The sequence below is a fragment of the Tribolium madens genome, unplaced genomic scaffold (assembly GCF_015345945.1).
Source record: "Tribolium madens isolate multiple individuals breed KSU strain unplaced genomic scaffold, Tmad_KSU_1.1 Scaffold_2;HRSCAF=44;Tcas5.2_LGX, whole genome shotgun sequence".
NCBI lineage: Eukaryota > Metazoa > Arthropoda > Insecta > Coleoptera > Tenebrionidae > Tribolium > Tribolium madens.
The window spans coordinates 2,740,898-2,755,406 of NW_025400995.1; the positions used below are offsets into that span (position 1 = coordinate 2,740,898).

Here is a 14,509-nt window from a genome sequence, read left to right on the forward strand (position 1 = left end):
TGATAACATTTTATGTTGGGTACTGTTGGAAAAAAAAATTAATTTTCTATCATATACAAAAAGGATCAGTGTTTTACAATAAACAGTTATCGAGAATATTTCTGATAAAGTCAAAAATATCAAAAATATAAATTCGACCATAACTTTAAAACCATTACGAATTTTTCTTGACGCCAATCGATTTTCCGGAACATTTTACTTATGTTTAGATCAAAATATTGTATCATTGAGATACAGTTTTTCGCAATTTACAAAATAAAAAAAAACACCTGCTCGTTATAAACTAGTGTTTTTGAACATGTCTCAGATTCAATTTAAACCTATCTTATCCGATAGATTTTGACGCGCTGATTACGAATTTGCCAAGCATTTTGAGCTATCTTCTCTAGTTTCGCCGTAATCGGCGTTTAAAAATTCTGTTACTTTGCGGACCTATGTTTATTAAGATTTTTTTTGTTTGTTTTGGTCCGTACTACTACCTCCCGAAATATTTCTTTTTTTAACACCCTGTATACATTTCATGCTACTTTTACTTATACTTTATATTACTATACACTATATATATTATTCTTTATATTACTTACCTTTTGATTACTTATATCTATTTCACTAAAAAAAAAAATTCCTTAATTTTTAATGCAAAACTTACCTTTCATTCATATTACTTTTAACTTACCTTTTGTTATTATTATTACTATTAACTTTTACACTATTTTCACTTTTGTTAGATACTTGTTTTAAAGTTCGCGCTCTTATACGCCCGCCATCTATTGGTGCTTATTTTAGTTAGTATTGTGCGCTTTCTCTCTTATACTCATTATAACATGTGCACTTGTTTTTAAAGATCGCGCTCTTATGCGCCCGCCCTCTTTTGACATTTATTTGAATTATAATTGAATTTGAATTTGTGAAAAATTGCCGACTTGACCGGGGCTCGAACTCGGGACCTACCTGCTGGAAAGCGGGACCTTATGCCGCTGAGCCACCACCGCCGCCGACATTTTCATTGTTTTCATTCAATATATTTTACACAAAATTTTTCAAAAATTTATTTTTCGCATTTTTACAATGTTTTTGTGCTTTATTAAGTCTTTTGAACCCACAAGAGTGCAAATGGACAATTTTGAAGTTTTTAATTTTTTCGGTTTTTGTCAAAATTTTGGGCGGTTTTCGGACGCGGAGCGGTTTATTGTTAATAACTTCGGACTTATTGGAGATATTTGGTATCGTTGGAAAGAAAATTTAATTTTCTATCATATACAGAAAAGATTAGTGCTCTACGATGAATAGTTAGAAAATTTGTGATAAAGTCAAAAATATCAAAAATTTAAATAGGTCTATAACTTAAAAACTATTACGAATTTTGCAGTTTTCTTGACGCCAATCGATTCCCCGGAACATTTTACATATGTCCACTTCAAAATATTATAAGAGCAAAAAGTTAAAAACCGATAAAATCTGCCTTTAATTTTCTATCAAATGGTAAACTGGAAGTCGTTCCGGGTTATGGTTCCGGGTACAGAGCCATTTTTAGTTTTTTACATAAAAAAGTCATATCTCAAAAACTATGATTTCTCGGATAAAATGGTTTGTACAGGCGTATTCTCCGGTTGATTTTACATATAGTGCTAATTTTTTATAAGAATCAAAATATTTTAATTTTTTGATCAGAATCGTATATAGTGTTTATGCTTATATTCTTGGCTTTATTACTCAATATCTTAAAAATTACTTGTCGTAGAACATTTTAACTTGTGCATCGTGTTCAACGTGTAATTTTACGTCTAGAAAACTACATTTTAAGAATTTGTGTAATTTAATGTTTATCGACCATTTTTTATTTATTACCGAACTCTTAATTTCTCGTCATATAAAAAAAACATTTTTGTCCTGTGACAAATAGTTATTGAGAAAATTGCTAGGAAGAAAATTTTTTCAAGAAATTGTCGACAAGGGAAAACTTTTAATCTGTATTAAAATCTAAAATAAAATGCGTAAAAGATATATTGATTATATTAAAAATAGGAAAATGGAACGTAATTATAAGATTTGTTAGAATAATAAATGATGTGAGCAAACAAGTGTACGAAAAGTGTTGCAGTTGGAATCGTTTTGCTAGGTAAATAAACCGAGACAAGGGGTTGTAGTCTTAAATGTACTGCTACTTCAATTTGTAAAAAGGACCAACGAGTGTCGCACGAGGACACCTAAAGAGAAGTTGAAATGATTTTAAATCAGGTTTTGGTTGGAAGTGATTAGGAGAGTGTCTCCGTTGCTTGCTTAGAGAGGAGTAAGCAAACATTTGTAAGTTTTTTTTATTATTGCCGCAGTGGGTGAGAATTTGCAGTTCGTATCGAGAGTGACGTTCTCTTGAGAGCGTTGTTGATCGTATGTATGTCTTGGTGTAAAAAGGGTCTGGAAGATTGTTTCGTGCAGTGCATTTGAGAAGTGGTCCGGGTATGAGTGTTGCCCTCCACGGAGCTTTGCTCCAGTTGTGTCTGTTATTGGTGTAAAATTGAAAGTCTGGCAAGGCGATATCCGGTCTAAGATGCGATTTATTATTAGCGGGTGACTGTCATATACAAATAGCGTGAGATCAATGATTGACGCCGAAAGTTAGCGATCGAGCTTAAAAGCATGTGGCATCAGACGCACGCGGCAGCGCAGTTGAGCTTACGAGATTCTCTGTCCGCATGTTTCCGCACAGTTGCAGTCCGACTGTGCCCTTCGCAGGATAATTCGCGACGCTGCGTCACGTGCCGACGTTTCACGCACCGCGAGTAATTTTTCAAGCACACATGTTTTAGTGGCGCTAAGCCGGACCGGTCTTAAGGTGCGGACACGCAAGTGACTTATGCGATGGTGATGAAGCGGAAACAGCACAACCGGTACTTAGCCATCGGTATTGTGTACATCGCCACTATCATCAGTCAGGGTGAGTGTCCGTCGGTTAAGTGCAGCCCGGTATAATCACGATGAGAACAGGGCAGCTCGTAATTGCATAAATTAAATTGCAAATTCCGACCGGCAACATTCAAAAGCGAATTAAGCCACTTACCACGTGACCAATTTTCGTTTTATTCCCACCTTAGAAAACCCACCGGACTGGAACCCAAATCAAAACACTCAGCGTTCATACTCTCTTTAATTTTAACGAAGATTGAGCGCAAACACCTGCACCCAAACAATTTCCTCCTACTTTCTTTAAATAAACTCAGCTAACAAATTTTACACAATTGTAAACACCCTAAGACTTAACCCTTTTACACCCGAGCTTTAACGCCTTTGAAGTGCTAATTGGCGATGCCGACCAACTTTTACAAGTATTTTCAACACGTTATAATCACGTAGATAGAATTAATAACTAAAAAATATATTTTATTACACCAGTTCTGTAAATCTAAATAAGTTTCGAGTGAAAATTAGAACTTGCTCTTTTAACGTTTTGTTTGTTGCTTTGGCGCTAAAATCACGTTGTTGCAATTTTGTTGTCATTAATCTTCCAAGCCGCTCCTAATTCTACGCCACTGGTGACAATCAACGCAATCAGTTAAGGATCTGTTTGCTTGAAATAAAAAAATCTTTGAAATGTGCCGAAGGGTGAAGTGAGTAAAGCGAAACCATGAATACTGTTTTTATTATGACCGTGTAGCCTGTGATTTAATTCGTTTGATGCCGTTTGTTCCAGTGAAACTGCAATGAGAAAAAATGCTAATTACAATGAACTAAATAATTAAACGCTCGTTGAGATTGAATTGCCGCTAGCGGTCGGAAATTTGCCGATTTTATTATTAGTTTTAAGCAACTAGTTACTAAGTGTAACTGCATTTATTATTTGGGCCGCATACAAAAATTTATTACACCTCGAAATCAAAAGAAACAAAAGCAGAATGATATTTATTTAAAACAAAACAGGTATTACGAAGTTAATTTGTCTTTTACATCTTTGGAAACTTAAATACGTTTCAGTTATGACGTTGAATGAGCCGTGAAACAAATTCACCAAAGATTACATTAAATTTATTGCTTTTAGAATCATAAATAAAAGGTGAAGGTATTTTCCGTACTCTACTCTCTTTCATAACTGGCTGACTTTGTTCAACTTATTTACATTAAACTAACACCTAGTGGCTTAATAATTAAAAAGTTGCAAAAGCTTTTGATGTAAACTACTTAAACAGGTATTTAGATATTTTTTTAAAGTAGGTATTATTAAACATGGTGGAGTCTTTGTCATAGTACATAATATTATTTTCAATGTTGAGAGCATTTCAACTTTTTCTAAATCTTAAAATTTAATTCTGCTCGAATTTTATAGTTTTATGTTTCGCAATGAGCACTGAATATTTTATAACTAGAGATGGGATTTCAAGATATAAAATTGTAAAGGAGGAAATAAACTAGAAGGGAAAAAACTCGAGGATAAAAAGATTAAACGTATTATGCCTTCTAAGACTTTCAGTGGAACATATTTTTGTTTAAAAATCTTGAAATATTCAACTAGTCGCTAGTAATGTTTTATAGGAGTGGATTGTTAACATATTATTAGAAGCCTTAATATGAATATAAAGATGGTCGTTGTAAGTTCGCAAAACAAGTGTGAATTCTGTATGAATATTTACATTAAATTAGGCTGATACACAGCAAGCTTACTGCAAACAACGTGAATAAACAACTAATTTCCATGTATATATAGAGGAAGTGCTTAGATGGGGTTGTTGAATTAATTTAAAAATTAAAAATCTCACTAACTAAAGTTATACGATGTCTTTAAAACTAATCAAACTGATTGCTGGACTAACATTCCCGATGTATAAATTGTTCAATAATTCAATCTTCTTGAAAAACAAACCAAACTCTGTTTGATTGGTAGTTTTCTGGAAATGTCGTGAACAAACGTAATTTCAATTTGTTTGGATAGTAGTACTAAGACCAAATTAATATTGGACAAATGAAATTATCAGGGAAATTTAATTAAAATTCAAGATTGTCTTAAAAATCATAATTAATTGTTAATTAATGTTTAAAATACTACTAAGCTCACTCCTAACAAGTTTGGTTTTCATGGAAATGAGTTATGACTGGAAGTAAAAACCTCGTGAAATATCCAAATGTAAATTTGTCTCCATTAGATATAATCGCTCCAAGAACCGTGTTAGAATTATTTTTTAATTTAAACGTGCATGCAGCATTTTGTAATAAGTTATCAAAAAAACATGATAACACCCGCTATCGCTGTTTGTAATAATTAAAAACTTCACTTAAATTTTCAACGAACGCGAAATACGCATACAAAATTACAAATTAAACGTAAATGAACAAATTTCCCAAATCGATTCGGTGAAATTATTTTAGCACGTAACACTTTTCCGAGGTTAATAATTATGGTTTAATATTTATAATATTCTCAGCATTACCTGTATTTTTTTCAAATAAAAGAATTTCCTTGTATTTCGATTAGATTTTTGTTTTATACGACTTCTTAGTATTTCCAATGTTTTGTAATTGAATAAATAATTGGTTTCAAAGCGCTTTTATATACGTTCTTTGAAGAATTGCTCAAAGCTCAGAACCGATACTAACATTAAGTAGATTACTATATTAACTTTGTATTATAATACATTATGTTTAATGATTTTTTCTTCCAATTAAAACTTTATAATTAAAAGTAGCAAGAAGTTTAAGCAAGCCAAAACTCTATTAATGAATTAATATTATATTTTTGTTCTGCAAGTTTTTTGAGTTTATTTCTGACAGAGCAAATGTGTTAAACTTTGTGACCCGATGTAGATTTAGTTTATTTGTCCCAAGCAACTGCAACGAGTCTAATGTTATGCAGTTTGTGGTCGCCATTCTCTCGGTCTCTTTAGGTATCAGTGTTAACCAGTTTTGCTAACCTGGTTTAATTTTTGGTCAAAAGACAGTAATTGTTGCTTAATAGTTTATGTTCGACTATAAAAAAATGAATGAAAAGAAATGGCCGAGCTCTGCACCGGCAATAAAGTTGGGAATATTAATTTACAAATTTATTGTATTTCAAGACAGAGCATAACATCACGAATATTCTTAATCGGGAAGAACAAATAAATGTAATAGGATAATCGATAGTCGACGAAATTGGGTCTATTTATATTTGGTACTAGGTTTAATATATGAAATTAATTTTCGAATGACATGCGACTATAAATTATTTGATTTAGTTCTATGCAGATAATTTAAAATTGAATAATTTTGATGGGTTTTTAAAAATTGATGTTAACTGGTAAAATATTCAAAAACTGATGAGATTTTCTTAGTTATATAGAAAAGTCGTAAAATATATTTTATGTTTGATATAAACCTTATTGTGATCGAATAAAAATGTGCTGCCATAAAGATTGACATATAGAGAAACTAGGAATATATTTCTGGATGTTTTATTAATATTACCCTCATATATGCGGTAGCTCATTAAATTGACTATTTTATAAAAGGTTCATATAGGCTCGAAACGAACAATTGTATGACTATTGCGAAGAATATCTTTACTCACGCTTCATAAATAACTAAACTTGGGGTGAAAACGTATGCTACATTTAAGGAAACCACTCCGAGTTTTTTTGCAAAGTAAGACAAATGTACGAAGTACGCCAAAGTTAATTCTTTATATGTTGGCCGCGTTTTATGACAAGTCCCTTGTAATGCTTATAACATATTTATTTAGATTGTCCTGGTGTGTAGAATGTTACGAGGCTATTCCCGAACTCACTGTAATTTAGGGTTACTTCCTCAAACAACTTTATTGTTTCTATTAAAATAGACACGTGCCATAAACTCCATGTATAAAAATTACTTTGTATTTTCAACCACTTAACTCGTTTTAACATTCAACTGTAACTGTTTTATTGCTCTCTATTTTAATTTATCGCCCCGTTTACTAAACAGCCACAAAATTGACACATTTCGAATTCCGACTTTGATTATAATTTAACTACATTTTAACCACATTCCACACACACTTCCCGAAGATGAGTCAATTTTTCTCAGTGTCATTCCATTCTGAATTTTGATGAAAATGAACTTACAAAAAATACATCCCGTCCAATGCCAAACAAAACCCAAAATTATTTACAAGCTTCTCCTCGAAATTACCGTGATTCTGAAAATATCGTCTCGCAGGTGTTGTAAACTGGCTTTTATTTGCACGCCGGATAACTATTTTTTGCGGCACTTTACCAAAATTCAACTAAATAAAACTGGTTTTTGATATTGAAGCGGCCGATAAAATCTCTCTTTTGAGCAAGTTGCTGATAAAAAATTCATTACAAAAGTTTTTCAGATTGACTTTAACCCACTAAATATTGATGTTAGGAAACTTTAATACTAACCGATAATGTATCTATAATAATCATTACTTTGCGCATTCTTTGTGTCAACAGATATAATTATGTGTCAACAACCTTTTTCCATTGCCTAAAATATTTATTAACGTGGTTGACGTTGGATGGACTTTATTAATGATACAAAATTGTGGGGATTGAGACTAATTAAGCTTTTTCATCAAAAGTTAATGAGCGAAAATTTTTCACTTAACAATGATCAGTGATCAGTGATCATAAACACAAATATCGGGAATAAACTCTCACGAAAATATTTTCAGTCATTCAAATATCTCATTGTTTGAGAAAACGACAAAGACAGAAGGAAAAGTTTGCTGAAAATAGATAATCATTTCATGATGGCTGAAAGTTTTAGTTACCGAGTTCATTAAGGTGCTACGATATTTGAACTTTTCGCTATATAATATTTGTAGGTTCCTCAAAACTATCAAGTTTATCATTTTAATTACAAATTACTTAAAATAATTTATTAGAAGTTTTTGTATGCGAAATAATTAATTTCTTTTAATATATAATAATGTCAAAAACTGCGGCAACGTTTTCATTGTTTGTTTTAATTATATTTTAATGACTAATTATGACCCAACTCTTTATGTTAAATATAACAATGAATCTCGAGTAACCCTTTTTTATTCATTGTTGATCTTGTAAACGTAATTTCGGACTGTACATAGGTAGCTAGAAATGACATGAAATGGATTGACAGAATCACCGAATTGATGGTGATTTTCCGGTTTCAACTAGCACCAAACGGTGATAAAAATACCAAAGGAGCATTTACATCAATCATAGTAAATTAATACCGACCCACATCGAGTTTAATGTTGTAGAATGGTTGCTAATTGATGATAAAAGGGGTAACACACATAATTTTCCAACAGGTAGAGGAAACTCCGGAAATTGTTACACCCGTTTTTTATATACATTTTCCTGAATCCAGTGTCTGTGCCTATAGGCGGTCACAAATTCTTGAGGATATATTGATACACGCCGTCTCAGTGAAATGGTAATGTTTTTTATAGCTGATGCAAAACTAATCGTTGACATTTTTGTATATTACACTTTTCGCTCTAAAGTCCCAAAATTCATGTTGACAGATGATTAGTACTACTATCAGCAAGATCCAATGTAGGCACGCGAAAAATACATTATGTGTCGTGATTTATTATGTCATTATTTAAAATAAAAATTTCAATATGGATCATCATGTGACGTACTTGAATCAACCCCGTAAATAAAAGTTTGATTCGGAGTTTGAACATTGTGTTACTTGCGCTGATTGTGCTATTTCTATGCAAGATGCAATTTAGACGAGTCTATTAAAGTGGGATAATTATGGCGAGAACGAGTTGTTACGCGGTGTTTATGGACTGCATCGATTACTGAACTGACTCTCGAAAGACTTTCTTGAATTTTTGGTGCTTAATGGGGCATTTTTTGTTTTGTAAAGTGTGTAGTTTAACTGGTTTCGGGATAGAGTGGGTTGAAAATAATTTATTATTTAAATCTGGTGGGATTTGGTAGAGCAATGGGGCCCAGTGTTTGACGACCGCTTGATGCAGTGGGGGTGTGGAATTCGTAATGACAAGCCGAACCGGAAAAGTAGAGAGTGAGAAATAGAGCCGCCCCCAATACTATCAAGCACTTGAACAGTTTCGTGTTTTAGGACATGCACTAGCTGTGGTCACAACTAGCGACTTAACACCGTGCGATATTAAGTAAACAGATTAGTTTATTATCCGGTTATATTCCATTTTAATACCGTTGGTCAACAGTTCAGATATAATTAATGTGGAGATTATTATTCCTACTGGTTCATTATTCGTTGCGTCGTAACCGTCGTAATCTGCTCGGTACTCTTCAGACCGCTCTTGTTGATATTGTTAATACAATTACTTTTAATAACACTCCAACCCTTATACCACAAATACACGACTAAACCTCACCGACGCATGTTCACACATCATTCTACCAAATTTTACATAAAACTCAATAAACACAACGACTCTTTTTAACGACTCTATTACACCACCGAAATATTCACCCTATCACCAAACGCCGAAGGTTATTCCGCCACATTTCTTTATTTTTCCCTTTTTTAAATATTTCACACACGAATTCGTACACCACATAAAATTCTGATAAAATCCACTATCATTGATCAACATTTTATATCCAGACTTGCACACTCATATAAATATTCCTTCTTCATGCATTTTATAAACTTAACCACCATTTTATTCACCCAATCTGAAAATTGAAACTCAAAGTAACAGCAAACTAAAATCGGAACAGATCATGTATTGATTCCGACGACGGAAATTGTTAAAAAACAAATTAAAATAAAAATTAAAAACAAATTATTCGATATCGTTGCTCGTAATGGAGCTGTCAGAACAGAAACCCAACTTTGCTCTATTTTTATTTCATATAAACCTGACATCGCAACATTGTTTACCAATTTTTCAGAAAAATTTAAGTGATAAAATATTGTTTCCAGTGTTATTGTTATAATAACGTCTTGACGTCAGGGATTGAAAGTGTTGAGATTCGTGTTTCCTCGATACTTATCAGCGAATTAACAGGTCGCGTGAGTTTCTGACAATGGGTCTCACGATTATTACTGTAGGCACTATCACTAATTATTATTATGTTGGGTTTGTGTGCGCTTCTGAAATATTTGCTAAAGTTCTCTGAGTTTTAAAATTGCTCGAATAAAACGCGCTTACAAATATTGTGCATTAAAAGTGCAACAAACTCATAATAATTCATTACAAAACAACGCTTGACACACCGCAACACATTAATGATTTCACAGCGCTGGCTACTGAGCCGAATATATAAAACAATGTTTCAGAAAGAAATTTTAAATTGCATTGTGAAAATCGTAAATGTCAATCATGGTTCTACAGTTCGGAGGTTAAATCCTTTGAGAAATGTTGAATTTTAAACATGCATTTAATGATTATCCGTCGACTCCTGACGCAATTTTTATAAGACGTGCTCTAGAAACATATTGTTATAGAATAAGAGGAGGTAACTGCATTGGAAGAACAAGAACACGATCCTTGACTTTAAATAGCTGATTATGAGAAAACAACGCTCAAATCAGCAAATACTCACAGAAAGCGAAATCTTGTATTCGTGTAATTAGAAAGATACTTTTTGTTATTTCTTTGTTTAACAATTGGTTTAGTTTACACTTAGTTCAAAGTTTGGAACTCTTGAAACTATCGGACTATTAAAAGTTGGAATTTGTTCTAACTGATTTGTTATTTAGAGTTTAACAGTAGCAATTGTCGGTTTTCTTTTATAACATGTAAACTTAAAGGAAAATGTTTAATGTGCCGTGGCATTGTTGAATAATTTTTTAAAGCATAGCTTAGTGAAGCCATTAATAATAACTAACCTATATTTGAGTTATTATGGTAAGAAAACAAAACGAACGATATGTAGCTAGTATCGGGGCTACATTCATCATAAGTCGGCGATGGTGTGATGCATTCCAACACAGAACCTAGCCTATGCAATAGTAACACAAGTCGGGAGATTGATCTGGTAGCAGGTGTCAAATTCAGCAAGGATTCATCATGCATTTTGGTCACGATTCGCACATTTCCAACGTATGTAGTTCAGGAAAGACATTTATATATCTACAATTTTTTATGTGTCATGGGAGTTTACATAATACTTTATTATTCCCACTCAAAGCTTGAATGGATGAGGCGATGAATGAGTTGACTTAGTTCCATATTCATATTTAATTTATTGCCCAGTAATGACGTCTTTATTTATTTATCAGCCAATATCGTTTGCATTATTCGCATGATATATGAAAGCCGCAAAACCTGTCAACAATCAACATCAAACATAAATTATACCATTATTAACAACCATCAATAAAATGCGACACTGTTAACAAGTCATTTTTTTTTATCTTATTAAACTTGAAAACCTAACAAATCCCAAACATCTGCTCTATGAAATTTGCTCTTGACACATCTCAGAATAAAACTCTCGAGAATAACCGGACCACAAGGATTACACCGAATTTTTCACTTACATCACTAGAAACAAATAATCTTAACTCGTTTCAATTATACACTTTGCAATATACTCTAAATCAAACAGTCGAAATGTTCAAACAAGTCTAAATATAACCGTCTTGTACCTATGCGAGTGCTCATCATACTAAATTATGCATGAAACGCGTCTAAATTTTCGACAAATGTGCTAAATTGAATCATTAAATCATTAAAAAGTGGGTGAATCAGCTTGTGTATCTTAATTTTGGCCGATCGTGTATCTGTTTTACTCCATTCGCAGGCCTATCACAAACTTTGATCTCTAATATCTGGAAGAGCATTAGCGCTATTGATCATCAAAGATAAGAAAAATTGGACATCGAACCAGAAGTTATATTACAACGGACAAAGGTCTCACGACACCCTTGTTGTTCCTTTCTAATAAGTCGAGGATATAAAGCGACTTTTGCGAAAATTCGCTTTTAGCGTTACAAAAATTCCTTTTAAAATTAGCTGTTAAATCAGTAATCCGTAACATCAATTTATAAGACAACTCATTCAGAATCTATAACTGAGCGGATAATATGACATCAGCTTTTTTGTGATGGGTTTCGAAGACCCTTTACTTTAAAATTAGAAGGCTAAAATAGAGTACGAGGCTCATCAAACTGGGATCAATTTAATCAATACTCGGCCGGTATAATATTTGAGTGTTTTTAAAATTGATAAAACTAGTTTAAAGTTTATTATTTTTAAACTTGGGATCCAAAGAATCGTTACGCCTTTAACCTGCCTGACCTCGGACCTATAGAAAACATTTGGAATAGTTTCAAGACCTATTAAATAGTCATCAGTCGTGCGAACTTTCGGAGTTTGTGAGAGAACGTGCTTTAGGTACGTATTGATAATGCAATAAACCGTGCGCCGAAGAGGTAAGAGAGCTATACTTGAAAACAAGAGACACTTTATTCGTTTTTAAACGGCTGATTATGCGACTTAGCGGAATTATCGGAGTAATTTCATTTTTTTTTTGTATTTATTGCAAGCACTCTGCATTGTTTAATTAGTTTCGGAGCTTTTAGAAAATAGAACCGGTTTTTGGCGGAAGCGCCGGTTTAATTCTCTTATTATTTTTCAACGCATTGATTCCTTTGCGGTTGGCAATTTCGGTTCTGTTCTTATTTGTTTGAGAAATTGTGTGTTATCAAACACAAGTGTGTTTTTATGACAGTTTGACTTTATATGGGCTAGAAAGATTGATGTTCTTGAAATCGCAACGTGTTTGGAATATTACAATTTGGAAAAAGGAGGTCTCAAGGCGTCGATTCTTTCTTTCAATGAATTAAAACCGCTTGACACTAAGATGACGTTACAAAGGTGCGACCTTTTTTCAGAAGAAAGTTTTTATGCGAACACCTGCTGCACAAATCTCGGTTTGATATCTACTGTAAAAATTAAAGAACCAGTTGTTTAGCATGAAAATTATTGGCTTTACGGTAAAATCGATCGTAATGGCTCGGATTTGTTAAATGGGACGAAGATGTCGTGCTTTGGAAGTAAAAATTTTATGATCGAGCTTAATTAAACTGTTTCAAAGTTGATCAATTAATGCGAAAGTTTCTGATAAACATCGTAGTGTTAATTACGCGTTTGTGTTATTTTAGAAAAATGGCTTTAGTGGGGCGTTTGTGTTCATACTAAACGGGAGCAATTTAAACGAGTTAGAATTTTAGGGTGGGGTGGATGTGTAGTAAAAAGCTGCTTGCCGGAGTGCAGGGCCTTTTATAGTGCAAGCTCCATATTGTGTTGATTGAAGATGCCGCGGTTTTTTAAATTGTCTGCTTTTCGTTAGGGTTTAAACACAATTATCCTTTACGCCCTCTACTAAAGAGAAATACTGGAACGGCGCGTTTCCTTTATGAATATTATCTTTAATATTTTTGTCGATCATTTTTGATAGATTAAACCTATTTAATTATTTGTGTTTAGGAGAATACTTAAACTCAGCAAAGTGTCTGTCTATTTTGGTAAATTACTTGTAAATTGAGATAAAGAATTAATAGAAGTTCGGTTGGTGGGAAAATGCGACGCTTTCTGGTGGTGGAGTATCTAACAAGAGTTTGTCTTGGGCCGTTACTTACGCTATAATACTAGGTCACAGTCTGTGAAAAATAACGCGGCCGTTTGCAACACAGAAGGTTGGGATTAAGACACTTGATATTAATTTCCCTAGTGTACAATACATTTTATTAGTTGTTTCTCTCTTCAGGCTGGTATTTTCTTGCACGTGTAATGCAGTTAATTGCGAAATGCATAAATATTTAAGCTTATTTTAACAACAAACAAATGACTCGCTTTAATAAAAACCCTTTATTTACATTTAAAAAATTTATAAACCACACACCACAAATTTATTAAATATACAAGTATCCATTTTAAGTGTTGTAAAAATGGTTACTGGGAATAATGGGATGCAAAATAATTAACAATTAGTCTTTGTTAATTTGAAAACTATTATATTCAACATATTATCACGCATAATCAACGCTAGTTCTGTGTTAATGTCATGATTATTTTGTGACAATAGGTGTATTACTAAAGCAGCTGTCAGATACATGAATGCAACCGTACTGGTTTGCTTACCGCACACATACGGCTCTATTTAACGTATGTCACAATCAACCTGCTAAAATCCGCTTAAAATATGGCAATCAAGAGAACTGCAACATTTTAATGAAGCCGCAACTTTTTAACACTACATTTAACAGCAAATATGCAATCGACCACAGTGCGGTTAAATCCTATCACAACTAAATAAACCTTTATTTCCAATAACACAACCATTCTTCACCAATCTTCACACTCCATATTTAAACACAAAAACAACATAATATGCGAATACGCTGCACAATTCAAACATTTCCCACCACTATAGTTTTTGCAAAAAATATGAATGAATGAAAAAATCCGCAGTGGTCGAGCAACCTTGAAACAAACCTAAACCTACCGTCAAGTCTCGCAAAGTTGAACCAACAGAACCCATTTCGTGTTTGAGTACGTCCCTTGCTAGCCTTAATCAACATAAATTATTTAAAAAGCTTTATG

At 33.0% G+C, this 14,509-nt stretch overlaps 1 protein-coding gene across 2 annotated transcripts in view; it reads left to right on the forward strand.

The window, feature by feature from the left end:
- Positions 1 to 2,718: 2,718 nt before the first annotated feature.
- LOC123006350 (lachesin-like) overlaps positions 2,719 to 14,509 on the forward strand; it is a 62,426-nt gene continuing 50,635 nt past the window's right edge. For both annotated transcript variants that reach the window (XM_044400769.1, XM_044400770.1), the window contains exon 1: positions 2,719 to 2,935. In XM_044400769.1, coding sequence (XP_044256704.1) covers positions 2,860 to 2,935 — 76 coding nt within the window. In that variant the 5' untranslated portion in view covers positions 2,719 to 2,859. The remainder of the gene's footprint in view (positions 2,936 to 14,509) is intronic.